Source organism: Ochlerotatus camptorhynchus, unplaced genomic scaffold (genome assembly GCF_037179485.1).
Source record: "Ochlerotatus camptorhynchus isolate MF236.1 unplaced genomic scaffold, CSIRO-AGI_Acam_v1.1 ptg000103l, whole genome shotgun sequence".
NCBI lineage: Eukaryota > Metazoa > Arthropoda > Insecta > Diptera > Culicidae > Ochlerotatus > Ochlerotatus camptorhynchus.
In genome coordinates this window covers 2,010,257-2,038,173 of record NW_027040593.1, presented here as the reverse complement: position 1 = coordinate 2,038,173, position 27,917 = coordinate 2,010,257, and the positions used below count along the sequence as shown (strand labels likewise).

General features: G+C 45.0%; 3 protein-coding genes across 3 annotated transcripts; 1 reads left to right on the top strand and 2 right to left on the bottom strand.

Annotated features, from left to right (window-relative positions):
* Positions 1 to 104: 104 nt before the first annotated feature.
* On the bottom strand, positions 105 to 3,266 carry LOC135699176 (uncharacterized; the record flags this gene model as incomplete). Its single annotated transcript, XM_065219402.1, has 1 exon — positions 105 to 3,266. A coding segment is annotated over exon 1 (3,162 nt), but the record flags the coding sequence as incomplete, so codon positions are not given.
* An 867-nt stretch (positions 3,267 to 4,133) lies between these two features.
* Positions 4,134 to 4,946, bottom strand: LOC135699175 (uncharacterized). The gene has a single exon (XM_065219400.1). It carries the CDS (start codon positions 4,944 to 4,946, stop codon positions 4,134 to 4,136), a length of 813 nt encoding a protein of 270 aa, XP_065075472.1.
* A 21,031-nt stretch (positions 4,947 to 25,977) lies between these two features.
* On the top strand, positions 25,978 to 27,240 carry LOC135699148 (allantoicase-like). Its single transcript, XM_065219365.1, has 2 exons — positions 25,978 to 26,092; positions 26,159 to 27,240. Exons 1-2 carry the CDS (start codon positions 26,000 to 26,002, stop codon positions 27,218 to 27,220), a joined length of 1,155 nt encoding a protein of 384 aa, XP_065075437.1. The 5' UTR covers positions 25,978 to 25,999; the 3' UTR covers positions 27,221 to 27,240.
* Positions 27,241 to 27,917: the final 677 nt, after the last annotated feature.

Genomic DNA, 27,917 nt, shown 5'->3' with positions numbered 1-27,917 from the left:
GAATTCAGGATGGCTTCTATTTGTGGCAACACTGTAGACATTTCGTCATGCTGGAGCACTCTGTCGCCGATAGTGCGCTTGAAATGCCCTTTGAACGATTTCACCGCGGCTTCCCATAAGCCGCCGAAATTGGGAGATCTTGCCGGAATGAATCGAAACTCTATTCCTTCCTCTACTGCTCCGCGTGCAACAGAATCGTGGAATCCTTGATCCATGAATAACTGCCGTAATTCATCCAACTGACGCTTGGCTCCAACAAAGTTCAGGGCATTGTCGCACATGACTAGGGCTGGTCTTCCCCTGCGTGCCACAAATCGTTTGAAGGCAGCAAGAAAGGCTTCACTGGTCAAATCGCTCACCAGTTCAAGATGGACTGCCTTCGTTACAAGGCAGACGAAGATTGCGACAAAGTGTTTCCTAGGGAAGGATCTGCGGATTGGATAGCTAATCAGGAACGGTCCGCAGTAATCCACGCCTACGTTCAGGAATGGTGGCGCTGGAGATACACGTTCGGATGGAAGGTCAGCCATTAGCTGATCCAAAACCTTCGGTCTGTTACGGAAGCACTGGACGCATTCATGAATGACAGTGTTGGCTAGGCTTCTGATGCGTGTTACCCAGAATCGCTCCCGCACTGTGGACACAAGCAGCTGCATCCCAGAATGGAAGTTCTTGCGATGATAATAGTCTAGGACCAACTTGGCCAACGGATGACGGTGACACAGGATTATCGGATGCTTCCGACTTGCTGATACTGGTGCCTTTGCTAATCGACCTCCTACACGTAATACTCCATCGATGAAGATAGGGTTGAGCTTGTTCAACTTTGACGACTGGCTGATAGACTTTCCTTTCTCCAATGCAGCGAATTCCATCGGAAACGATTCTCGTTGTGCCAGTCGAACCAGGACTGCTAGTGCTTCTTCATGCTCAGGATACGACAGGAAAGCAGTACGCCTCTCATCTCTATGCTGTGTATTATGGACGAAACGGCGTATTCTTGCGATCAATCGGACCAAGATAAAGAGCGACGAACGAAGGCTGAATATTTCACTGACTGGTTCCGATGTTGCTGGCAGTGCAACGATCTTTCTTTCCTCCAGGAGTGCTTGATCAACTTCTTCTTCTGGAACATTCGACGGCCATATACTAGCATCTTGGCGAAGCCACAGAGGACCTTCGAACCACAGCTTTTCATACTGTAACTGGGCTGGAATCATTCCTCGAGAGATAATGTCGGCCGGATTGTCTGCACCGGCTACATGCTTCCAGGAACTTCCCTTTGTAATGTGCTGGATTTCAGACACTCGATTCGCCACGAACATCTGCCATCTCGATGGCAAGGATGACAACCAGTACATCACGATCGTAGAATCGGTCCAAAAGTGAGCTGTGTGGTGGATACCGGTACTGCTCACGAACTTCTCGTACAGATGACTGAGGAGTAGCGCGCCTGACAATTCCAGTCGTGGTGTAGTTTGTTCCCTTTTCTTCCGCTTGAGATCCTCTAGAGGTGCAACTTTGGATTTCGCTGTGATGAGACGAACTTCCACTGATCCGTTGAATGTGGTACTCCGGAGGTACAGACATGCTCCGTAGGCTTTCTTGGACGCATCGCAAAAGCCGTGAATTTGAATTGAAGCAAGGTCCGTGCAGAACGCCACCCACCGAGGAATCGAAAGCGAATCTAAAGCCGAGAGATTTCTCCTGTATTCGATCCAGAAGTTCTGCATTGCTTCTGGTAGCGATTCATCCCAGTCACTCTTCTGTCTCCATAAATCTTGCACGAACATCTTCGCAATGATGACGACTGGTCCCACCAGGCCAAGAGGATCGAATAATCGAGCCGTGTCCGCAAGTACAACTCGTTTGGTAATAACTGCATCTGCATTCCAGACGGGTGACCGAAATAGGAAGCAATCAGTGCTCGTATTCCACAGCAGACCTAATGTTTTGACAGGAGCGTTCGACATATCAAGGTCCAAGGCAGATTGATCATCTACGAGATGAGTTGGTAACTCAGCCAGAAGAGCACTGGAGTTGGAATTCCACTTTCTCAAGTTAAATCCACCCGAGGAGGTTAGCTCAACCATTTCCTTCACCAAACGGATAATGGCTTCGATGTCATCGGCTCCAGTCAACATGTCATCGACGTAAAAATCATTCTTCATCGCCTTCGCTGCAACGGGATACTTGTCGGACTCAAGCTCTGCTAGACGTTGCAAACACTTGGTAGCTAAGTAAGGTGCGCACGCTGTCCCGTATGTGACTGTAGTCAACTGGTAGATACGAATTGGCTCGTTCGGTGAGTTTCTCCACAAGATGCATTGAAGTCGTTGATCCAACAGGTACACCAGTATCATTCGGTACAACTTCTCGACGTCTGCAACAACTGCTATTCGATGGAGGCGGAAACGGAGCTGAATTGATAAAAGATCGTCTTGCACGACTGGACCGACCATTAGCGCATCGTTCAGGGAAACGCCCATGGAAGTTTTGCAAGACGCATCGAACACCACACGCAGTTTTGTGGTGGTGCTGTCCGGCTTAAATACAGCGTGGTGTGGGAGAAAGTATATCGGGAAATCTGAATCGTTGATGTCCACTTGCTTCATATGGCCTAACCGCTCGTACTCGTGAATAAAATCCTGGTACTGAGCTTTCAGATCTGGATTTGCTTCCAAGCGTCTTTCCAGGGCGAGAAAACGTTTAGTAGCGATTAGTTCAGATTCTCCAAGCTGCTGCATCACGAACTCCTTCTTCGGTAGGGACACTACAAATCTTCCACTGCTGTCCCGTGTTGTTGTTTCGTCGAAAACAGCTTCGCACGATGACTCTTCCACAGAATGGATGCTGCTGGATTTGCAGGATTCCAGCTCCCAAAATCGTGCTAACTGGTCTTGGATGTCCGCTAGTGTACATGAATATGACACTGCTTGAGGCGGATTTACTGGTTGATTTGGAATGGGACCAGACACGACCCAGCCAAAGACGGTGTTCTGCAGAGTTGGGCCGGTTTTCGATATCTTGTTGCGCCCATCGGTAAGGAGATCAAAGTAATACTCCGCTCCAATGATGATATCGATGGGTCCTGGATCACTGAACTGCGGGTCTGCCAACACGATGCTGCTAGGAAGAATCCATTGACCGGTGCTGACCTTTCGAACGGGAAGTGTTGCTGTCAACTCTGGTAGCACATAGAACGGCATGTTTTCGGTATACGACGAAATATCACCAGATCGGGGAGAGATGAATGCCTTGACCATCCTTCGCGATATGGATTTTGATCCTCCAATTCCTTGGACCGCCAAATAATCCGGGAATCCTTGAAGTTTTAACCTTTGACAGAAATTGGTGCTCATAAAGCAATATTGCGAACACGAATCTAGTAAAGCTCTGGCTAGTCGTGTCACTCCGTACTGATTTTTAACGCACACCACAGCAGTGGATAGCAGTACGTCTCGAGTACGGTTTTGGTTACTGATTGACAGTGAAATTGTGTTCTGACTAGTGCATGTCTGGTTTGTGGTGAACAGTGGTTTAGTGTTCTGCGAGAGTGTAATAGGGAGAGCGCTTGTGGAAGGTTGAGTGGTTTGGTTGGGTATAGACTGGCCTTGAGTGTGTGATTGTGTCTGGTGTTGCTGTTGGTTCGCTGATGAAGATTTCGCTTGCGACGAGACGGAGGATTTGACAGACTGATTTGAGTCATTGTGCAACAGGGAATGATGTTTCTGTTGGCAATGGTGGCAGGACCCCTTGACGCACGACTTCGACTGATGTCCTGCTGATAAGCAGTTGAGGCATAATTTGTTTCGTCGTGCCATGTCGTAGCGTTCGGGAACCTTCAGTTTCAGGAACTTGATGCAGCGGAATGCAGAATGGAATGCCTCTCCACAAAATGCGCACTTGTTCCACGATTGAACTGCAGAATTACTCACTCCAAGCTTGGGCCGTTTCTCCTGGACTGGGATGGACTTCACGGGAGCGACTGATTGTAGTACGGAACAGTGTCCGCGCAGAAACTGGATTAGGTTCGTGTATGTGGGAACCTCTTTCGAGTTGTGATGTGTCTCCCAGTGTCGAAGAGTAGCGGAATCTAAGCGCGAGCAAACCATGTGTACTAATATGGTGCTTCAATTGGCGGTCTCCTCTCCGATTTTCTGCAGCATCAACAAGTGTTTCTCGAAATCACCAACCAGCTTACTCAGTGATTCGTAACTCTCCTTCTTCATAACTTCTACCGCAAACAAGGAATCCAAATGGGCCTTGACGATTAACTTTTTGTTTTCGTACCTCCGTTCCAGTGTTGTCCAAGCTACCTCGTAATTTACTTCGGACATCTCCACCGAGTTGATCTCTTGTAGAGCTTCGCCCGTCAGTGAAGATCGTAGGTACGAGAACTTATCCACAGCTGTCAACTGTTGGTTATTGTGTATCAAGCTACGGAAAGTGTCTCGGAAGGTGACCCACTCCATGAGTTGTCCACTAAAGTTCGGCAGTCTTATTTCAGGCAATTTTACTCTCGAACCATTGGCTGGAACGGCTTGCGGTACTGGTCGGGCATCAGGTCTAACTCCAACAAGATCAGGCTTCGGCATTAACCTTGAAAGAGCAGCCTTCAAGTTGTAGTAGCTGTTTTCAATCTTCATAACGATCTGCACGTTTTCTTCCTCTCTCGCCTTCTTCACAGCATCTATGCGAACTTGATGTTGTTCCTTGGATATCTTGATTTCAGTTTCTTCTGCAGGAACAATGTCATCCGTCAACAACTCAATTCTTCGACGGACTGTGTGGAATTCCTTGAACACCTCCTCCAATCTTTGCAAGCGGATTTCCACCTGATCACTCTGCTCCTCTTCATAATGATCTACGAAATACTGCATACCATCGAGAGTCCTCCGAATGTTCCTTTCCTGCTTCTGAAGTTCACGAAGATCGTTAGTCATGTTCACTACTCACTAACAGCACTAATTACTAAGAAATTGAATAGGACACTTCACTGCCACCGATACTATCACTTCCACTGTGCACTTTTTATTCACAATAAACTCCTCATCGACTCAACGTCCCGCGCGATCTCGCGAAGCTTTGGATAAAACTGTGAAGATTGACAACAGCGAGTGGAGAAACCAAACAGACAACAACCAACAGGAGAAAAAGCCAACAATTGCAAGACCAACCGTCCAATTCCGTGGAGAAAATTGCAGATACTGCCAAGGCTCGATCCCAATGGAGAAAAACACTCAGAAATAATCGAAATTTCAATTTATTTACCACTGTTCAATTACATGCAGTTTGACTCCGGCGGTTACATGCAAAACCACCACAAACCATCACAGATCATGCAACTAGTACTTCCCCGTTTCCAGCTGTGTCGGTCGTCTCGGTGCTATTGGTGTGTATTGTTGTTCTCCTCAACTGGTGCAGGAACGTGCAGCAAACTGCCTAATATCGCCTGTCTATTCTTCACTGCTATCGTCACACTTTTTATACCGCAGCTACCGTCGCCATCACACGGCACTTGTGTTACGTTAGGGTCACTGCTCTTCAAAAAAACTGCAGACCACGTATGAAAAACACTTTTTCCATAAATCACTGTTCTTTATCTTCGTGATCACACGCACTGAATCGGTCCTTTTTCAGGTGAAAAGTCCCCGAAATCCGGTTCGAAGGACCAAAAATGTTCGCACAGGATCACAAATTGATCGGATTTCGGACCTTACACTTTAATTAATTGCGGTTATTTGCAACGGGAACTGAATTTATTCTTCTTCAAAAAAAGGTCACAGGAATAATGATAAAAAACATCTGTATACGCGCGCGATTGGTGGATAACTAATTTATTGCCCCTATCAGCTGTTCACTCGTACCTACAATCTACTCGTGGAAAGGAGATTAGCTGATAAGAGAGGATCGTGAGAGCTGTGTGTGAGAGTAGGTGAAGTACGATTTCGTGTGGAACATGTTTGGTGGTAGGGTGCTTCTATTTATGTTCAAACAATGATAATTGGTTTGAACACATACTTTTTAAATAACTCAACGCATACCTGGTTACATTAGCCTCGATCCTGGTGTCTTCATATCTGCATGGCAGCTACTTATCCATTAGTCCATATACATATTGGTCAATCAACGAATTTTTGTCTATCTTACAAAATCATTAGATTCTAGATTAAGTTCAACATCTTATAAGACTGTTGTTGAGTTTATTATAATTTTATATGCCAGTAACGCTATACGACATTGTTTTGATCGAAATACGATGCATTCCCAATTACATCATAACATATGTGATTATTAGGACACTGCTACGATCATTAAATGGACCGCTAAATGATTAAGGAACAGCAGCAAAATGCTTTTTAATCAATGTTCCCAAACCAGTGGATACTAGCAATAGTACAAATTCGTCACACCAATTATTACTCCATTTTCATAGATTATTATGTGATAAGAAATTTCAGTTTCAATAAAAAACAGTTTTGGTTGATTATTGCAATTCACTTCACTATTATGTAAAGGGAAATGTGTTACATTATAAACTTTAAGAATGATATCAAAATAACAAAACTGGCTACTCTGGCACTTCATCAGTAGTGATCGGTAAATGTAAATAAACATTCGTTTTCCACTACACTGCCCTCATCACATCGAACAGCTACTTCTTCTCGTCGATTAATCACAGTAAGTTGAATTAAAACTTTATCCTCTTAAATAAACTAAAAACAAAAACAAATCTTTCAGATGTACGGAGTTGCGCAGTTTATAGAAAACGGCCGATTTCAGGTTCTGGCAGCACCCATGAGCTGGATACAAAAAGAGTTCCGATTGAAGTGATCCTAAGAATGAAAGTACAGTTTTTTTTTAAATCGTTAAATTGCTTTTAGTAAAATTTGGTTTTACCTTGGTATCGTTCATTTTCAACTATATCTTCTAAAATTTCTTTCGAATCATCCATACCGTGAGTATTCATTTCATTATCCAAAGCTTCCGTGGCCTCATTAAATTCTTCAGAGGTGACAGAAGCAGAAGAAGAAATCAATGAACTAGAATAATGCTGTTGGTCCACATCGTTATTTTTATCCGAATTATTTTGAGAAATCTGAGGGATGATCCTTTTTTTATGCTTTTGAAGCAAGCGACTGTACGTTCCACTCTTGCGGATTCGCGTCAACTTATTTTTTAAAACAAATGTATTCATACTCCGCCTGATTTTCCTGATTTTCCGAATATTTGTTTTTAATCGTAGATAGAACAATGATTCCACAATCAAATAAATAAAAACAGACAGATATGCAATATAAAATAACTTCATGTGTATCTATATGTAATGTTCATCAACTTCTCGCAATATGATTTCGGGTGGACAAATACGGTGATTTATGCAACTAGGGAAAAAAGTTTTATTTCAATCATAAAAAAATCGTTATATGTAATCTTTTTACAACTTGATGCAATATTGGCTGCCGTTATATGCAATTCTAATTTAATATGCGTGTATATACGACTTGATTTGAACATTCTTTTACGATTTATGGTTTGCTGGGTCACCTGACAAGCGAACCGGACAGCGACAACGATCTATTTGAAGGGAGGGAAAGTGTAGTAGCCCCTTCATTCTCACTGGAGAGACCGCAGCAGGCTGGAGGATCCGTCCGGGACGTCTTACCCCAACCCGTTGATGGTGAATCCTCCTCTGCGGTTGATTTTGAAGCAGCAGAACGATATTGTGCCTACAAACCTACCATAATACCACCACTTACGACTACACAACACACCCACACGGCGAATGAGAACGACTCAAATTTGAGTTTAGTTCACTCATAACCGCCAAAGGTGCAGGAACTCAGCAATGAGTAAATTTGCCTCATGGTTTCTGTTGGATCATAGCAATCACTGGAACACTATATAAACGGTTCAATTGACAAGTATTGAGGCATGATACGTTAGTCGTCGAACAAATCAAGCAAACCCTTGGCGAGATGGTCTGTGTGAGCGGTCTTAGCCGTCAAAAATAAGGACAACACAAAGGAAAAATCAAGCAAACCCTACAAGGCAAAATTCCGAGGCGTATACATCGTCAATCACATCGCTCAACACTCAAGCAAGCGAAAGTTCGTGCCAACATTCATCAACGGCGTGGAAACCAAGCTACAACTGGACACAGCGAGCGACATCACGGTAATCTCGAAGCAAACCTGGAACTATCTGGGCAAACCAACCATTGAAGCAACGAACGCGTCAGGCAAGCCGCTCCATTTGATGGGTGAGTTCGGGTGCGAAGTGAGAATCAACGGCAAAACTTCACAAGGAAGATGCTTCGTCACAACGGCTGCTAATCTGAACCTGCTAGGCATCGACTGGATCGAACCCCAAAAACCAATCGATCAGCAAGTACGAGAATTCCAGGCCAAGCACGCAGATGTGTTCAACGATTCACTAGGACATTGCAAGAACCTAAAGGTAAAGCTTATCCTCAAACCTAATGCTCAACCTGTGTTCTGTCCCAAGCGGCCAGTTCTTTTCAACACAATTCCATTGGACGATGCTGAAATTACACGGTTGGAATCATTGGGTATCATGCATTTCTCTGAGTGAGCTGCCCCAATCGTGGCTGTACGTAAACCAAACGGCCGGGTTCGTATCTGTGCGGACTATTCAACAGGACTCAATGCGGCGTTAGAAGCTAATCACTACCCGCTTCCCACTCCGGAGGAAATTTTCGCCCAACTCAATGGCAGTTCCGTATTCAGCACCATTGACCTCTCCGATGCATACTTGCAGCTCGTGGTCGATGCCGATATAAAAAAGCTGCTCACCATCAATACGCATCGGAGTTTATTCCGGTTCAATCGCTTCGCTCCAGGGGTGAAGTCTGCACCGGAGGCATTCCAACGACTGGTTGATGGAATGATTGCGGGAATACCTGGCGTCCGCTCTTTCATCGACGATTGGAGTCGCATGCAGCATCAAGGAGTATGGATTCCACGTCAAGGCAGAGAAGTGTAGCTTCTTCCAGTCGCAAATCCGCTACTTGGGACACATCGTGGACCGACAATGCCACCTCCAACCAACGTCACTGAGCTGCGATCTTTTCTGGGCGCGGTCAACTTCTACGGAAGATTCGTGCGCAACCTACACTGCCCATAATCGCATATCAGTCCCATCTTTGCTTGATTTCCTATCCATATGGGACTGTTATGCGATTATGGGCAGTACAAAAATTGCGCTATCCCATCGACAAGCTTCTCAAGAAATAAACGAAATGGAAATGGACATCCGAGTGTCAGCAAACTTTCGAAAAGTTCAAGACAGTTCTTCAATCAAAATTTTTGTTGACGCACTACGACGCCAAGCTGCCGATCATCGTGGCAGCAGACGCCTCAAGCACTGGCATCGGTGCAGTAAGCTTTCACCAGTTTCCCGATAGCATCATAAAGGCTGTGCAACACACTTCGATGACACCTGCACCCGAACAACGTAATTATGAACAACGTGAAAAGGAAGGACTTGCGTTAGTCTACGCATTGACGAAGTTCCATAAGTATTTGCTCGGACGACATTTCACATTGTTGACCGACCACAAGTCATTGACCGACCACGCAGATTTGATGTTATCCCGGCTCATCGACCGAACCAATCCACCAGAGGAAGAATTTGTGATTGCAGCACTCACCATGGAAGAAGATTTGGTAAGCATCCTGGCAGACACAACGGAAAAAGTACCAGTTTCTTTCGCAGCATTTTGAAAGGCAGCACTCTTCAAACCGTTGCAAAGCATATCCATGATGGTTGGCCCAAAAAACTCTCTTCGATGCTGAAGTTCAACCCTACTACAACAGACGAGAATCACTCATTGTAATCGACGGCTGCGTGTTGTTCGGTGATAGAGTGGTCGTTCCCAACATGTTTCGACAAAGAATCCTGCAACAATTCCACCGTGGTCATCCAGTTATGGTTCGTATGAAGGCAATAGCAAGAAGCTTTGTATACTGGCCCGGTGTGGATAACGAGATCGAGGAATTCGTCAAACGCTGCGCACCATGTTCCACAACTGGTAAAGCTCCGACGAAAACGATACTAGAATCGTGGCCCATTCCAAGTAAACCCTGGTCCCGGATTCATGTAGATGGTGTCTACTTTCTGGTGGTAGTCGACCCGCACTCCAAGTGGCCTGAGATGCACGTAACCAAATCGACAACAGCGAAAGCCACCAAAACCAGTCATTTGCTACGTTTGGTGTACCCGAGATAATAGTATCCGACAATGGCACTCAATTTTCAGGACACGGATTCCAAGTATTCTGCACCAATCTCGGTATTCGGCACATCCGCACCCTGTTGACTTGCGAGGAAATTGAAGGAATTGATTCGATAATAACTGGTTTCAGCGCACCCAAGCAGTCGAACCAAACATATGGTTGAATTTAGGCTGTCGCCCATGCCACAACTCGAAGGGAGTGTATTCCATTGTAGCAGATGGAAGACGGTTACAGATGTAGCATGCCGTCATCACCGCCTCACCCCAGTACTTCTTCTCCATTTTTGCTTCGGACAATAGACAACGTGTCATTTCCATCAACGTACGGTTAGCTCTCTCCGACTTGCCGTTCTGCTGTGGACTGTACGGCGCTGCTTGTTGAAGTGTGATTCCATTCTCCAGTAGGAACATTTTAAGTCTCGTGCTCGAATATTCGCCTCCACCATCCGTTCGCAAAACTTTCGGCTTTCTACCGAACATGTTCTGCACCAAACTGACATAATGACGATTCTTATGAAAAGCTTCAGATTTTGCCTTCAGCAGATAGACGACTGTGTATTTACTGTAGTCATCTATCATCGTCATGACGTAGACGTTGCCACTCGGAGTAGCGACCTCCATAGCACCACAAAGGTAGGAGTGCACCACATCAAGAATTTCTTGTGACTTTGATCGCGATTTTGGAAATGGCGCCCTGGCCAACATCCCCTCACAGCACACACCGCACACCGATCGTATGCCGCAGTCGGTTACCTTCAAGTCCGTTCCCATTCCTTCACTCAAAATTCGCTTCACTGAATCCGGGTGCCGGTGACCTAGACGCCGATGCCAAAGATGCTGGCACAAGTCTGAATGTCCCACCGCTGACAAAACCGACTGCTGAACTACCTGCTTAATACAGTATTGATATCTGACATCTGCCGAGTTAAAGCTCACCAGAAAACCTTCGTCGACGATCCGACTCACGGATAAGAGGTTTCCAGCCAAGCCAGGAACAAACAGGACATTTTTAATGCATATGATTTTCGATTCACCGTTTTCTGCCATCACAGTCAGCTTGCAGGAGCCCATACTTTTAGCTGAAATTTTTTTTCATCCGCCAGACAGACGCTTTCGCTAGAATCCACCAACGCACTCAGGAAATCCACTCGACCTGTCATATGCTTCGTACATCCGGAATCCAGGATCCACTTATCACTTCCAGACTCTTCTGCATTAGCATTGTAACAGTTTTCTTCAAGGCTCGTCGTTGAAAAACACACTTCGAAGTCTTTTTCTTCCTTTTTCGTCACTGACACTTTCACCTTCTGCGACTTTTCCTGGGAGTACTTTTGCTTTTCTTGCGGCTCCTTGTTTGCTTTGGGACAATCCCTTCTAAAATGTCCCTCTTGCTTGCAATAATGACACACTTTATTCTTCATCTTATCGTCACTGCGGGTCGACACTTTCAACACCTTGTTCAACGTATTATTTTCGCACCGCCGCCTCCACTCGTCAAGCAGTTTGCCCTTTACATACTCTAGCTTGAGCTCTTCGACGGGACGGCTTTCCAGTGCCGTAATCAGCGCGTTATAGTTCTCCGGAAGACTCGACAGAATGATGGCGATAATCCAATGATCCTCCAGTTTCTCACCCATACCAGTTAAAGCCTGGTACGCAGCTGAAAAGAAAACGGAAAAGTAATTTTTGAGGATTTTTCCCAAAAGAAAATTTGACAGCTATAGTCTGCTAAATTTTGAGATTATAGCGAGATGTCGTCAAATTGTAAAATCAACACTTATTAGTGTTTATGTTGTTTAAATGCATCCAAAACATCAGTTTTGCAATAAACGGCAACATTACCTAACGGAATAATTGATCAGACCATTATTCCGCAAGGAAAGTGAAATTGCATTCAGAATGCGCCACCTTCATGTCGATCACGATACTAATGTAATCGATCTTTCCTTTACCGATTTCTTTTGAACTGCGTACTGGGTCAAGAAATGCTGAGGAAAAGTAATTTCTTTTGCATTCCGTGTCCTATCCGGTAGCACATAAAAACGTCATTACTTTTCAGCTGCGTACCAGGCTTAAACGATGTACGAGTTCGGTCGCTTCCATGAGATGCTCCGACATGTTACCTCCCTTTGTCAAGTGTAAGGAACACAATCGCCGAAGAACGTGAATCTTGTTACATAGGGATCCCCGCTCGTGATAATTTTTCAACGCTAGCCACATTTCGTTTGCAGCTGTGGCTCCCATGACGTGACATAACTGGTTGTTATCAAGAGCCAAACCAATTGTGGCCCTAGCCTTACCATCCTTTGTAGTCCAGTCCGCTGTAGGCGCATCCGGCTTTGCCGACGATACCACTTCAAGGAGTTCCTCCTTCAACAACAGTAGCTCCATTCGGAACTTTCAACTACTCCAGTTGAAGTTATTCAACCGCTCCATTAGGATTTTCGCTTCCGCCATTTTGTTCGCCAACACACAATGGACTCCGAACGGATGGCAAAAAAAATCTACCACACTTTTCGATTCGATTCGCGATCAAACCACTTTATAAAACTCGCGCCGCGCAACTGGGCCCATAACCTGTTGACTTGCAAGGAAATTGAAGGAATTGATTCGATAATAACTGGTTTAATGAACAACTTAAAAGAAATTTTATTGAACGTCTTTCTCTTCCGGTAGTACAGTAACGAACGAATTGCATCAGCCTACAAAACGGCTGATGTCGGTCGATGCACGCATCGTAGTTGGCTGCGTCAGCAAAGCTGTCAAACGTGAAAAACATCGATTGGGCACACACTTATTACCAACACACCCCACCTTACCATCCACAATTCAACGGTTTGGCTGACAGATTTGTGGACACCGTGAAAAGAAGCCTTCGGGAAAATTCGTTCGGGTTGCAAACATTCCTGCAAGTATATCGCTCAACTCCAACAAGCGATCTCGGCAGAAAATTCCCTGCTGAAATGATGTTGGGTAGGTCGATACGCATCGTCTCTTCGCTGCTGCTGCCTAGTAAGCACACCACCACATCCAGAGACAGACAAAAGCAGAACGACGCTTTCAACAGGAAACACGGCGCATTTAAGAAGAGTTTCCAGCATGGCGATTTGGTGTATGCCAAGGTTCATCAAGCAAATTCTTGGCAATAGAAACCAGCGATGGTCGTTACAACGGTTTTCTCGCAGATAGGCATAGGTTGATCCAATTGCATGCTAACCAGCTAAAGAGTCGAGTTCAAGAAACCAGTCCATCAGAACATTCGACGCCACTTTCGGTTTTCTTCGACGAGTTTGGATTGACCGTTCCAGCAACAGTCATTCCTCCAGAAGAACCTGCAGCAACACCGCGTTTAGAGGAACAACTTTTGGACGACTCAGAAATTCTGGAGTTAACGGATTCAGATTTCTCCAATCCAGCATTAGACGCTGAATCTGAAGGTATTGACGATCCAGAACCAACAGATGCAATTGAGGAGGCAGCCCATCCGGGAACTCCACTCTTGGAGAGAGGACGGCATATGATTCAACTTCCGGCCCGTTTCAAACCCTACTGGATGACAAAACCTTAAGGGGGAAATGTTGGATCATAGCAATCACTGGAACACTATATAAACGGTGCAACTGACAAGTATTGAGGCATGATACGTTAGACCTTGAATAAAGAAACATCTCTAGTATTTATCAAACTATCTTTCTATTCCGGAACTACTTTCCGGACACATCAGTTTCCAGAAAATTTCACTCAGTTCAGTTGTACCAATAGACTGAGTGAATCCAATCTATACTTTTCTCATATTCGGGATGTTTTTCCTGGACGAACCTGGAAAAACATGAGGCAAATTTATTCATCGCTGAGTTCCTGCACTGAATTTGATTTATGAGTTAACTAAACTAAAATTTGGGTAATTCTCATTCGCCGTGCAGCACAATCGAAAATTCGTCGTTCGCCAACGCAAGCCACCACAGCATCTCGATCGCCCCGACGCTATCGTTTCTAGTAACCGATCTGGGGGGAAGAAGAGATGAAAGTAGCTTATCCACTTCCTACTTTGGGAGGGTCTGCTCGGGGGGAAGAAGGCGGTCCGGACCATCCGGATATATTGTCCTCGTAATTCTCCTCCCGGTTTTCGGTCGGTGAAGTCCGTTGTCGTCAGCAGCAACGTCGAGACACATTTCCACCGTCATCATCATCACATCAGCAAAGCATGATCGTAGCCCGAACCGGAGTCTATTCGGTATTCCACAATCGACGTGGAATGGGAGAGCGTAAAGTAATCTCCCCTTCCCAGGCACGGATTGGATATCCAGGGGGACGGGAGTGGGACCAGTAACGAGTGGAATCCGGCATCATCTTCGTCATCAGCAACTTTCAGCAGTAGTCAACCCACGAAATGTTTTGCCCTGCCCTCCAGTGCAACAAACGTGTTCTACGTGTTAACATCAGCGAGCTCATCAGCCAGCATGAGACGAAAGTGGATAATCGTGTGGTCGCGCCAGGCCACCCTGCTTCTTCAAACCGGTAGTCGTCGGTCAGCAAGGAGTGGGCCTTGCCATCCATGAGGGGAAAACTTCTGAGAGCACTGAAGCGCAGCAGAACAGCAGGATTTTGAAGCAGTTCAAGGAAGCAAAGGCACCCACTAAGAAGGCAGTGAAGGAAGCTAAGGAACGTTCGTGAGAGGATATATCACCTAGCAGCACAACGGCTGACATATGGCAGACGATGAACACCCTGAGAAGCAAACGACAATACAGCAAGGCGATTATCAAGCGACCCGATGGCTATCCGGAGAAGGCGGAAGAAATAGCAGAAGAACTGGCCAAGCACTACTGTGAGAGATCGGCGACCTCAAGCTATCCTCAACTGTTTCAAACATCGAAGGAAAGAGCGGAACGGGATCGCGTGGATTTTCTTCCGATATTCACGGAATTCACCCACGATGAGCTTCTGTGGGCACTCGACAAAGGACGTAGTGTCTCTACAGGTCCTGACTCGGTAGGCTATCCGACGATCCGACGTTTGCCAGTATCCGTTAAAATCGCACTGTTGCAGCTTCTAAACAGCTATCAGCTGGCGAACCGGAATAATACTGCCGATTCCTAAGGCAAATTGTTGTGAATCTGGACCTGCTTGCAGTTGCAGTTGATTTTCAGAGTGGTGCCGCATACTGTCACCGTGCTTCTCTATGCGGACGATATGTTGGTGGTACGGAGGAATAAGGAGCATCTTCTGTGTCGAGATCTTCAGGCTACAGCGACAAGTTGACGAGCGTCGGCTTCAAAATGTCCGCGTCAAAATCAAACATTTTTTACGGCAGTCCCAACGCCCGACGAAAACCCAGCAACGATATCTTCCGAGGACGAATCAACTGAACGTTGTTGGCGTCGAGCTTGACCGGTCACAGTCCTCCAAACTAAATTGCAAGATAGTCAAAACCACGTGCGATTCTACACACTTAGATTTTTTTGCCGAGATGGGCACCACTGAGCAGCTCGGCATTTTATTTTGCTGGAAATTCAGCAAAAAATATGTTTGTTAGCTGAGATCTTGGCAAAATTCCCGTTTGTTAGCTGAATCTCGGCATGTTTTTCACTGAGATCCAGTAAAATAAAATGCCGAGCTGCTCGGTGGTGCCCATCTCGGCGAAAAAATCTAAGTGTGTAGGCTGCGGATCTTGAAGATGATCGGGGTTAAACTTCCGCAACGCGATTATCTGTTGTGTATCGGATCGGCAATCGTCACGTCGCGAATTATCTACGGTATCAGGCTCGTCAGTAGAGCAACGGATTAGATGGTGCAGACTCTTGCACCCATCTACAACCGGACCGTCCGGTTCGCCTGGGGCGTACGTCACCAGTTCGATTCCAGCGATCATGGCTGAAGCAGGCACATTGCCGTTCGATCTTCGATCTAATGGTTCTGCAAGCTATAATTCGTGTTGCAATTCGTTTGATGGAGAAGGATTCCAGGAACATCGATCTTCCAGTTGTGGAACGAGTGTCCGATCGCCTGGTGACGGTTGATGTGGACCTTCCAAACATCGCTGTACGGACACGTCTCGCCAACCGAGAGTGGTATGAACCCAAACCGCGTATTGTTTGGGACAGTGCGTACAGTGCGTCCCAGCATGCAGGAGTTGCTGGCAAACTGGTTTAATCGTGCTTTGGCCATTTATACGGATGGCTCTAAGTGCGAGAACATAGTTGGAGCACGTGCAATAGGTCTTCCGTCACAGTGTAGCGTATTTTCGGCGGAGGCCTTTGCAATCTAGTCGGCCGTCATCGCAGCGAGAGCATCAATCGAACGTGTTATCATTCTGTCTGATTCGGCCAGCTATCTTTCGACCATAGAGAGTGGAAGATCGCAGCATCCGTGGATCCAGGAAATCGAGCGCTTATTACGTGGACGGCCGATCCAACTTTGTTGGATCCCTGGTCATGCCAGAATCCGCGGTAACGAAGAAGCAGATCGACTGGCCAGTGAAGCACGAAATAGTTCACCAATCAACGTCGCTGTACCAAGGAATGATGCCATAAAGAATATGAGAAGCACGTTGGGCACAATTGACAGATGTCAAGCTGAAGGAGGTCAACAGGGAAACGAAGAAGTGGATCGATCAGTACAGTTCTGCCGATCAACGCGTACTCACTCATCTGTCATACTAGGCTTACGCATAAGTTTCTGCTGAAGAAAACATCTCCGCCAGCATGTGAATGCTCTGGGACCGTTGTTGACGCGTTCGTCAGTTTATTCTGCACTACAGGAAATTTTAAGCGGCCAGGACGGAATACGGAATCGATTCCACAAGCCTTTATACGGCGTTACGCTACGACAAGGATACTGAGAAGCGGTTGCTGAAGTTCCTGCACACAACCAACGTTTATTGGAAATTTTGAAGGGCGAGATAGAAAGGAACGGAAATGGCAGGATGTAGGAAGAAAACGGAGCGGCGGAAAACTGCTGTAATAATTGATGAAGCCAATGAAGACACGGATGCAGATAAAGATAAAGCAGGCGATGCAAAAGAAGAAACGAAGTCTGCAATTAATTGGAGAAGATAATAGGGAGGAAATCAAAGAAAATGAAGCAGAAAAGGAAAGTGCGACAACAGGCGCAAATGAATATGAAGATGGAAAAGGATGAAGATAAAGATGAAGCAAAATATCCCCAATAAACGTACTATAGGAATCTTGACTGTATGCTATAAGCAATAAGCTTGAAATTCAATGTAGTAGTAATAAAAATGTTATTTTTAAGCAATAAAAACAGTTTTACAGAAGTCGCGGATTTCGCGGATCAAATTTTGAAAATCTTGTAACAGCCCTGAATGTTTGCGGGTATCTCGAGAGAAAAGGTCGTTAGGAATTTTCTTGCTCGCTATATTATTCTAACCCTCCATTTCGCTTAAGAATCCGGCTGGTGAACAAAAGTGCGTTAATTACCTTACGTTCTAACTTAAGTTCAGTTTGATTTCAGTTTCATCTTTCGCCACTATCATCAGCAGTTATCAAGCCATCGGTTCTTCGAGTAAACCCTGCACAGCTATGTTAGAGCATGTTCATGGATCCGTAGTCCAACACGAATGATTGAATGCTAAAATACAGTTTAAAAAGATAAATTTGAAGATTAGTTTCTTGTACGTTTCGAATCCTACTCCCTGCTGAATAAAACACACACACTACGTTATGTTTCGTTTACCTCCGTTTCCGCTCAGTAGTTGAGCAAGCCTTCCTTCTTTTCTCTTTCCGTTTCGTTCCGTGGGTGAGCTAGAGCAATATATTTTGTACATTTCTGGATCAACAATAGAAAAGGGCCCATCAGCATTTGTAAACAAACCGTTCCAAAGCTCATTCCTTACAAATCGAAGGCCGTCCACACAAACCAACACCATCATCGTGTAGGTGGAAGTTTTCCCTATTCGATGATGGTGTTGGTTTGCGTGGGTGGCCTTCGCTTTGTGAGTAAATGTCTTTGGAACGGTTTGTTTACAAATGTTGATGGGCCCTTTTCTATTGTTGATCCAGATTTTGGTAAATTCCTTAATACCTCTAGCTTTAAAGGACTTGACGTTTCCATAAGGTTAGTTGTTGCCGTTAGCCGATGTGCGGTATAAGAGGTGAGGAGAAAGGAAACTAGTGGACTCTTTCATTCTGACGGTGTTCTTATGCAACAGCAGACGTGACGTCACGTCTGTTGCTGCGTAAGAAGACGCGAGAACGAAAGAGTCCACTAGTTTCCTTTCTCCTCACCTCTTATACCGCACATCGGCCGTTAGCAACCAACGACCAAGGAGGTGGCACCCTACCCGAGCAAAGTCCAGCATCAAAATGACAGCAAATTGAAATCAAGTTTTGATACCAACATGAAACTGAAATCATAATTTGATTTCAGTTTAAGCAATTGACAAATTTGATACCAAATTTTGATTTCCTTTTGCTGTACATTTGCTCTTTAAAAATGTGTTGTTGGGATTTTAATTTCATTACCTTAGCATAACATCAAATTGAATACTTATTTTGTTATCAACAGGAAAAATTAACATCTAATTGAGTTTTCAGTTTGCTCTCACTGATAGCAGAAATAGTTTTCAATGTGATGTCACAGGAAGATTTTTTTGCTCTCAATTTTGATATTTTAACCGTTCAAACGACCAAAACGACAGCAACCTGAGTAATCATTATCAGCGAAATCAAAACATCAAATTTAGATTTTAATTTGATCTCAGACTTTGCTCGGGTATCTTTACTAATAACAAGTAGCCATAGACGCGGGACCGGCTTAGATTTACATGTGATCACATTTTTATGCTAACTACGAAAAGATGGCGGCGATGAGACCGTTCAAGAGGTCCCCTGAGAGAAATTCTCATTCATCGGGCAAAGTTATAAACGCGACCACTGGTCTATCTAAATCGAGAGTGGTGCATAAGTCAGTGAGTTTGATCAAAATCTCAACGAAATTTCGTGAACGGTTACAAAGCGCATCTAGCACAGTTGAGATCCGGCGAAACTCTCGCCACAGAAGCGTAAAACCCTAGATGTAGAAGAAGAATAAAAAGAAAAAGTATACACGATCATGCAGTAGCATCAACAATCAATACGAAACTAACGATTTTAAATTGGCTCACCACTTTAGTAGCCTATTGGTCCCAAGCAAACGATTAACGTACCCTATTCTAGTTGAAATTCTATTACTACACTATGTTTGTTTTGATTCGCTATGAAAGTTTGACAGATAACATCAGGGGTGTGTGGATTCATGCAGAACATGCAGGGGTGAGTGAAATAGCTTGGGACTGCTTGGGACCGTTGTTCTGGTACTGAGTGAGCCAAAAATAATAATGATTTTCTTCGGGACCCAGTGGTCTTAGAGTTACCTCTATGGTAGCATGGCGGAATTTCTTATAAAGAGGTAGTAGTAGATTGGGAAAACGATGCCACAACAGAATGGTCAACCTCTGGTTCAGCTACGAGATGAAGGTTGGATCAGATCCTTAGAATACTAGGATCAAGGAAGGTGAGGCAAGATGGGTCATCTACTTGATTTATTTTTTTGATTGTCAACATCAACAGGGTCAATGTAGTGCCCCACAGCTTATTTTAATAAACAAACCATAATCGAAGAAATTAAAGTGACGATTCACTCACAGATGGCGAGTGGGTGAAAATGGTAATGACGTTTGATATCTGCCAAATTGCATGACATTTTTTGACGTAGGACTACGTCTTTGATTTCTATATGGGGTACACTTTGTGAAAACCGAAAATGGAACATGTAACAAATTAAGAAAGATTTTGAACGTTAATAACTCAGCTGCCTCTGGTCCAATTTCAATAATTTTATCACCAATCGATCAGAAATATGGCTACGCATCGATAACAAGAAACTATTGAAAAACTGGTAAATGACCAGCATTGTCCAAAAGCGTCGAATTAACTAACAAATCCACCAATTACCTACATGCATATGCTGCTTCCCCAGCACAGTCGTCAGATAGTAGTAAGTAGACGTAACAAGTCGAAAAGGCATTCGCCTCCGATCCTTGGGCGCGTGCGAATAGGGAGGATGGAATTGCGTAATATTTTGCACACTCATCGCCATATTCAGAACCAAACGCAAATTCTTCGAGATAACCACCATTTTCGTCAATTTCCTCATTTTCTGGCAGATTTTTTAGGTTTTCCACAGGAAACCATGAGACAAATTTACTCATCGCTGAGTTCCTGCACTTTTGGCGATTATGAGTGAACTAAACTCAAATTTGGGTCGTTCTCATTCGCCATGTACGCAAAAGGAAAAGAGCCAGTGTCGCTACTTGATACCAAACTACTCATAATGGGAGGAGTCTTTATAGCTTTTATACCACTTGGTTGCACATCATTCTGCTTTAACCTGACAAGATATAAAAGAGCGCTGCTGTATGGCATTAGCTAACAACCAACCAGGACGCAAGAAGGACAAAGTCCCGGCATTTCGGACGGAGGATTTCCCGCCTCTTCGTGCTCCTCAGCCAAGGCAAGCAAATTCGCGGGTGCATACTGCTCAAGCAACTTCTGGTGATTCTGCTGGCCAAAGCTCTCCATCCCCCCCTGGATTCTGGAGACAACCACCAGCGCAAAACAATAACCCCGATCTATTCTCAGCGGATGAACTGATGGAAATTTTCGTCAACATGTCCGGTGCTCTTCGTAAGTGCCGCAATAAACCCGAACAGATCCAAGTGCTCGGTAAGTTCATCATCCAGTATGGTGTCTAAACCGCTAACCATCGCTACCTGGAACGCTTGCTCTGTAAAAGCAAAACAGATTGAGCTTGCCGACTTCCTCCGCAAGCACAGTATCGACGTGGGCCTTCTAACCGAGACCCATCTAAAGTCCGGCGACAGCTTCTGGTTGCCTGACCACAACATTATCCGGCTTGATCGCACCAGCTCCAGGGGGGGGGGTGGTGTAGCGGTCATCGTCAGAAAGGGAATCAAGTTCTGCACTCTGCCCCACGTCCGCACTTCTATCATCGAGGCAGTTAGTGTGGAGGTGGAATCACCAACTGGAAACGTCCGGTTTATCGCTGTTTACTGCCCAAGCCAGTGCACCGCCAACAATGGACTAGGAACTCAATTCAAGAACGACCTGACCGCCATCACCCGTACTAGATCCCGATTCATCGTTGGGGCGACCTGAATGCCCGCCATGAAGCTTGGCGGAACTACCAGCGGAACCGGAATGGATGTCTATTGTTCGACCACGCACAACATGGACTGTACACTGTGCAGTTTCCGGACGAACCAACTTTTATCTCTCCAGCGGGAAATCCGTCCACCCTGGACTTTTTCCTGTCAAACATAGGACTATCCAAGCCGGGGGCGCACAACGATCTCAGCTCCGACCACCAACCGGTGGTGACTGAAGTCGGTGTCAACGTGGTTCCTGCTAGAAGCTGCCTGCGTAAAGACTACCACCATGTCAACTGGGTGTAGTACGGACGAATGGTGGACAGCAACATCGATGAAAATCCACTGCTCGACACTGTAGATGATATCGACCGGGCGTTGGAAGGACTCCAACAGGCCATATCCGTGGCAGACGAGGCGTGTGTTCGACAAGTTCCTGTGAGGGGTAAGTTTGTTGCTATTGATTCCCACACCCAATTATTGATTCGGTTGAGAAATGTTCGTAGACGCCAGTTTCAGAGGACTGGAGATCTGGGCAAAAAACGTGAAATGGCCGATCTGAACAGGCAGATTGCTTCCAGAATGGACTCACTCCGAAATGAAAGTTTCGGACGTGTTGTCCAGAATCTGGACGACCGCTCCAGACCATTCTGGAAGGTAGCCAAGGTCCTGAAAAATCATCCCAAACCCGTTCCACCTCTCAAAGTCGAAAATGATGACGATCGGCTTTTAATTACCCCACAGGAGAAAGCAAATGCGATCGACGTGCATGTCGCTTCATCACATTTGCTTGGCTCGACTATCCAAAGTCCGCTCGAAGATCAGGTTGCGCAATGCGTTCAAAACCTTGATGCCTCCCCTTGTGTCGTGCCTCCGGTGGATATGATTACAGTACAACAGATTTGCTCAGCGCTGAAATGCACCAAGAACATGAAGGCTCCCGGGTTTGACGGTATATTCAACTTGATCTTGAAGAGACTCAGCATGAAAGTGCAGTCTCTTCTAACTGCTATCTTTAACAGATGTTTGGAACTGCACTACTTTCCAAGCATCTGGAAAATAGCAAAAATCATACCAATCCGCAAACCCGGTAAGGATCCAACATTGCCTTCAAGCTACAGACCAATCAGCCTCCTTTCAGCGCTGAGCAAATTGTTCGAGAAACTCATTCTCAATCGTTTGCTCAAGTTTGTCGAGGAAAATAACATTCTTCTTCCGGAACAGTTAGGTTTCAGAAAGGGGCACTCCACCAATCACCAGCTAGTGCGGGTGATGAATAACATCCGAAGTAACAAAGCTGTATCCAAGTCCACAGCCATGGCCTTGTTAGACGTTGAGAAAGCGTTTGATAATGTCTGGCACAATGGGCTTGTATACAAGCTTTGTAACTTCAACTTCCCATTACATCTGGTTAAAATCACCCGTAACTACCTCCAGCAAAGGTCGTTTAAGGTATCGTTTCGACACGTTTTCCATCCCAGCAGGTGTCCCGCAAGGCAGTCTGCTGGGCCCCTTGCTTTACAGCATTTACACTTCCGACATTTCTCCCCTCGGAGACGGTTGCGTGTTTTTCCTGTTCGCAGATGATACCGCAATAGCCGTCAAAGGAAGGATGCCTCGCGAAATAACGAACAAACTTCAACGATGCCTTAACGCCTTTGCTGATTATGCCACCACGTGGAAAATCAAAATCAATCCCCCCTATTCTGCGAGTCACGTGACTCTCTCTCACCGGTGAGGTGACAATAGTCACCTCGTGTGAGGTGACTCTCCATTTGATTTGCATGGAGAGTCACCTCACACGAGGTGACAATTGTCACCTCACCGGTGAGAGAGAGTCACGTGACTCGCAGAATAAGGGGGAATGCCTCCAAAACACAAGCGATCATGTTCCTCCATCGGCAATCGCCCAAACTGAAACCGGCTCCATCTTGTACTGTAATCATGGATGGCACAAGGGTTGAGTGGTCCGCCGAAGCAGTGGCGTCGCCCTAACCTCAATCTACCTGTTCAACAACTCTCAAAACGTAAACAAACAAAACAATATTGGTTTCAATGGATACAAATCAGTGAAACTAGAAGATCCTATGTCTTTTGAAACTGATTTGAATGTAAACATGACCCTAAATAACGTTTTCAAAGTTGTTGAACAGGTAAAAAGTGAGGTTACGCGACGCCACTGCGCCGAAGTAACCTATCTCGGGATGTTGTTTGACGAAAAGCTTCTATTCCGCTCGCATGTGGAGAAAACCGTAATCAAGTGTTCCGCCTTGGTTAGGTGTCTGTATCCGCTGATTTGCCGTAGATCCCGCCTCTCAAAGGTGAACAAACTGGCCGTCTACAAACAAATCATAGCACCTGCGATCCTCTACGCAGCTCCGGTGTGGGAATCATGTGCACAGACTCACAGGAACAAAATCCAGGTCGCTCAGAATAGAGTGCTGAGGATGGTACTTGATCGTCCTTTTGACACTAGAATAAGAAATTTACACGAAGAGGCAGGCATTGCCAAAATAGATTCCAGAATTAACGAAATTAAGACTAAATTTGCACAAAAATGTAATTTATCAGAACATGCTTTGATAAGCAATTTGCATATAGTAGGTTAGGTGTATATAGTAGTTGTAGTTGTAAATAGTAGTTATAAGTAGTTTCCCTTTTCAAATTTAAAACAAACCAATCCCACCAAGGTGGTCATACTTTAAAATAGGCCTGATAGGACTAGTAACTGTAAATAATAATTAAAATCTCAAATGAACTAAAGTTGAAAAGACGCATCTGTGTCACTTGAAAAATTCATAAATGTAAACCACACAAACACAAGAAATAAAGATCATTTTAAGTCAAGTAAGTAAGTCAATGGCATTAGCTCATTTTCGCTTCGGACGGCAGCAATAGCAGCAGTAGGAAGGTGGTGGGTAGTCCACTCCTTCACACCTAACAAGCAACAATTGACTGGTCGTGGCAAAGGAGGAAAAGGTCTGGTAAAGGAGGCGCCAAGCGTCATCGCAAAGTTCTTCGAGATAACCGCCATCGGTCGTCTGGCTCGCCGTGGTATCTCCGGTCTGATCTACGAGGTGTGCTGAAGGTGTTCCTGGAAAATGAGGTCCGTGATGCTGACACCTACACTAAACACGCCAAGCGTAAGTGGCCATGGATGTCCTCTTCAATAAAACGGCCCTTTTCATGGCCATCAAGCTTACATCAGTAAAGAGTTGGAATAGAATTTATCTGTGCTTGTTTGTCCATATTCAGAACGACAAGCCCCCAACGATTACACAAAATGCTCTCTAGAGTTGTAATCTTGCAACCAAATTTGGAAGCAGGGGTGCAAGTGATTTTGATTGATTCTCTTAATCAACTTTCTCTTTGAAAAAAAATACTACAAATTTGGTACGCCTACAATTCAAAAATGGAAAGAGTTGAGATAATAGATAATTGATCAATTAAAAGAACTAAATGCTCTTCACATTTATTCCGTCCACTAGCGGTCCTACGTCAAGCTTCCGTTCGTGCCCCTAGGCACAGACTCTTCTACTTTTTTAGTACATCATCATGTTTGTAATTGCGGATCTTAAAACTAGGTGTCGCATGACCAGTTTTGGCTTTGCTTTGATTCGGCAATTGGGGTAGCATTGTTGATTTTGATAAACAAATAAATTAACAAATGAGCTAGTTGACCCATCTATACATTATAGCACAGAGAACAGACGTCCAACTTCGGTCAGAAACTTGTGTAAAGATAAGTGTGAACGTTGCCGTTACGTAGTGCTAGCATTTCTTGATTTCCTCTATAAATTTTCCACTTTCGACCAGTTTCGGTTGAAAATTACTACTCGGCGCTACCGCCACTTGGTGTCTAGTGTAAGATGGGCAACGGCATCAGGTTGTCAAAGAAGGTTTTTTAAGTGGGGAAGTCGGAGTTGATGGCGCTTAAGTCGAATAGGAATCTTTACACTAGATTTTACATAAATTTAGTTCGAGCCTCAACGTCTGTTCTCTCTTTAATGATCGCTTAGAGCTATGGAAGATTTCGCCTTTATGCTGTGATATCCTGGAATATACATGGTATTTATTGCATATAACGAAGATTTATGAATCCATGCCTGTAATTTCAACTTCTATCTTTATTGATCCTTTTATACACTGAAGTAAAACATATCATAGATCTTATGTATACCACATATGCCTCGTTCAAAGCGACGATGGACAATGTGCAAAAGTTGTCTAACAGAGATTACCTCATCCCGTAGATAGGCATTACAAATGCGAACTCACGTTATCAATACAGGTAGCAAAGAAGAAGTTATCATCAACCGATGAAACATTCCCCTCACATTCTGTCCAACACCAACAGCCTACCCTTGTGCCACCACCGATAAGACGCAATTGGACGGACGAGCCGCACTGATAACCAAGTCAATTCAGCGTCCGACTGACCGTTTGCCAGAGTAACCTACATTGTTTTCGTAGCTGATTCTCGTTCGCTTCCTATCTGTTGTTAACTTCTGATGTAATTCAAAAAAACATCTGCCCTCCTCGTCAGCAGCAGCATCATTTAGCGTTTAGTATATGGCCGTCTTTGAACTCGGAAGGACAATGTCGGGCGCACAGAAGCTTCAGGAACCTGCATTCGTGCAGCTTAGCGAACTGGCATCGGAGGGTGTAAGATTGTTCAAAGTTGACCTTTAACTTGTGCACTTCTAACGGAACTTTTGCATCTCCCCCCAGAGCGGTGGTCGAATCTGCTTCGCCACGGACGATTGGTTTGCCCCGGCCGAATGGATGCTGAAGGATACCGAACCGGTGTTTATCCCGGACAAGTACACCTCCTATGGCAAGTGGATGGATGGTTGGGAGACGCGCCGCAAGCGGATTGCAGGTCATGATTGGTGTATCGTAAGGTTAGCGGCGCCAACGGCCATCAAGGGTATCCTGGTGGATACGGCGCATTTCACGGGGAATTACGCGCCAAAGTTTTCGATCCAAGGGGCACGTCTGACTAGTGCCGAAGAAAACATGATTCCGGAACGAGGTGAGGAGATGATAGGAACTGCGTGCAGTGAGAAGGATTCTAAAATGATGGCTCAGTTAAAAAGTGAGCAATGGACGAAGATCGTCGGGATGACTGCGTTGAAACCAGGCTACGAAGATACCCGGAAGCAGTACTTCACCATTGGCAATTGCAACGAAGTATTCACCCATCTGCGGGTCAACATGTATCCGGATGGGGGTATTGCGAGGCTGCGAGTTTTCGGAGAAGTTCAACCGGACTTGGCAGCTGTCAAGGGGAAGGCGATTGACTTGATTGGAATGCTAAGTGGAGGTCAATGTCTGGGCTTTTCCAACGCCCACTACGGTCATCCACGGAACTTGATCAAACCGAATCGTGGTCTCAACATGGGAGATGGCTGGGAAACTGCACGGAGACTGGACCGACCGGCGATCTTGACGACGAACGACAAAGGAATCCTGCAGGTGCCCGGCTGTGAATGGGCAATTTTCAAACTATGCGCGAAGGGTTTCGTGGACCGGATCGTGGTTGATACCAATCATTTTAAGGGAAATTTTCCCGATAATGTTAAGATTGAGGCTGCCTTGCTGGGTGATGAACAGACGGTACTTTCGACGCAGTGGAAAATTATGCTGGATAACAGTAAGCTGTCGGCCCATAAGGAACACACTTTCGACGATGAATCACTTGAATTTCGGGGTCCATGTACTCACGTGAGAATAACGATGGCCCCGGATGGAGGAATTTCCAGAGTGCGAATGTTTGGAAAGGTTTTGTGAGATGGCATTTCAATAACAGATTAATTTTAAATAAAGTTAATAAACGCTTTCTTATCTTTCAAACATGACGCAGACTATTTTTACCGGATAGTTATGGTACGCACGTTACGTAGGAAGATTTTTTTTTTCAAATCTAGATACAACTGAATTTAGGGCGTAACAGCTTTTGTAAACAATGACTTCTCGGGATGATTTCCCGAAAGTCATGGCTCGCCCTGACAAATCGACATTGAATATGTTGATTTGTGTAGGCTTGTCTTGAATTCCTAGAAATCAACGAGAAAAGTCATTGTTTACAAAAGCTGTTACGCCCTAATGCCAGCTCTATCTAGAAATGTGCATGTCGAGATCATCTTATCAGTTGCAGACAGGAAATGTTTACGTTTCAGATCATATCCTAACTTTACGAGCTTGTGTAGGGGCAGTTTTAATGCGTAGCGAAACGTGATACTTACGGGCTGTTCATTAACAAAGTTGACAATATTTTATTTTTGGGATTATTGTAATCTACCATATTAATAATTGAATTGTCGTTCAGTCCGCATCGTGCTCTCTTGCCGTGCGGATCTATTTACTTTTTGCTGAAGTGTTACCAATCGGTGGAAACTAACGATTTTAAATTGACTCACTACTTGACAAGCCTATTGATCCCAAGTACATCTATAAGTGCACTTCATCCTAATTGTAATTGTTCAGT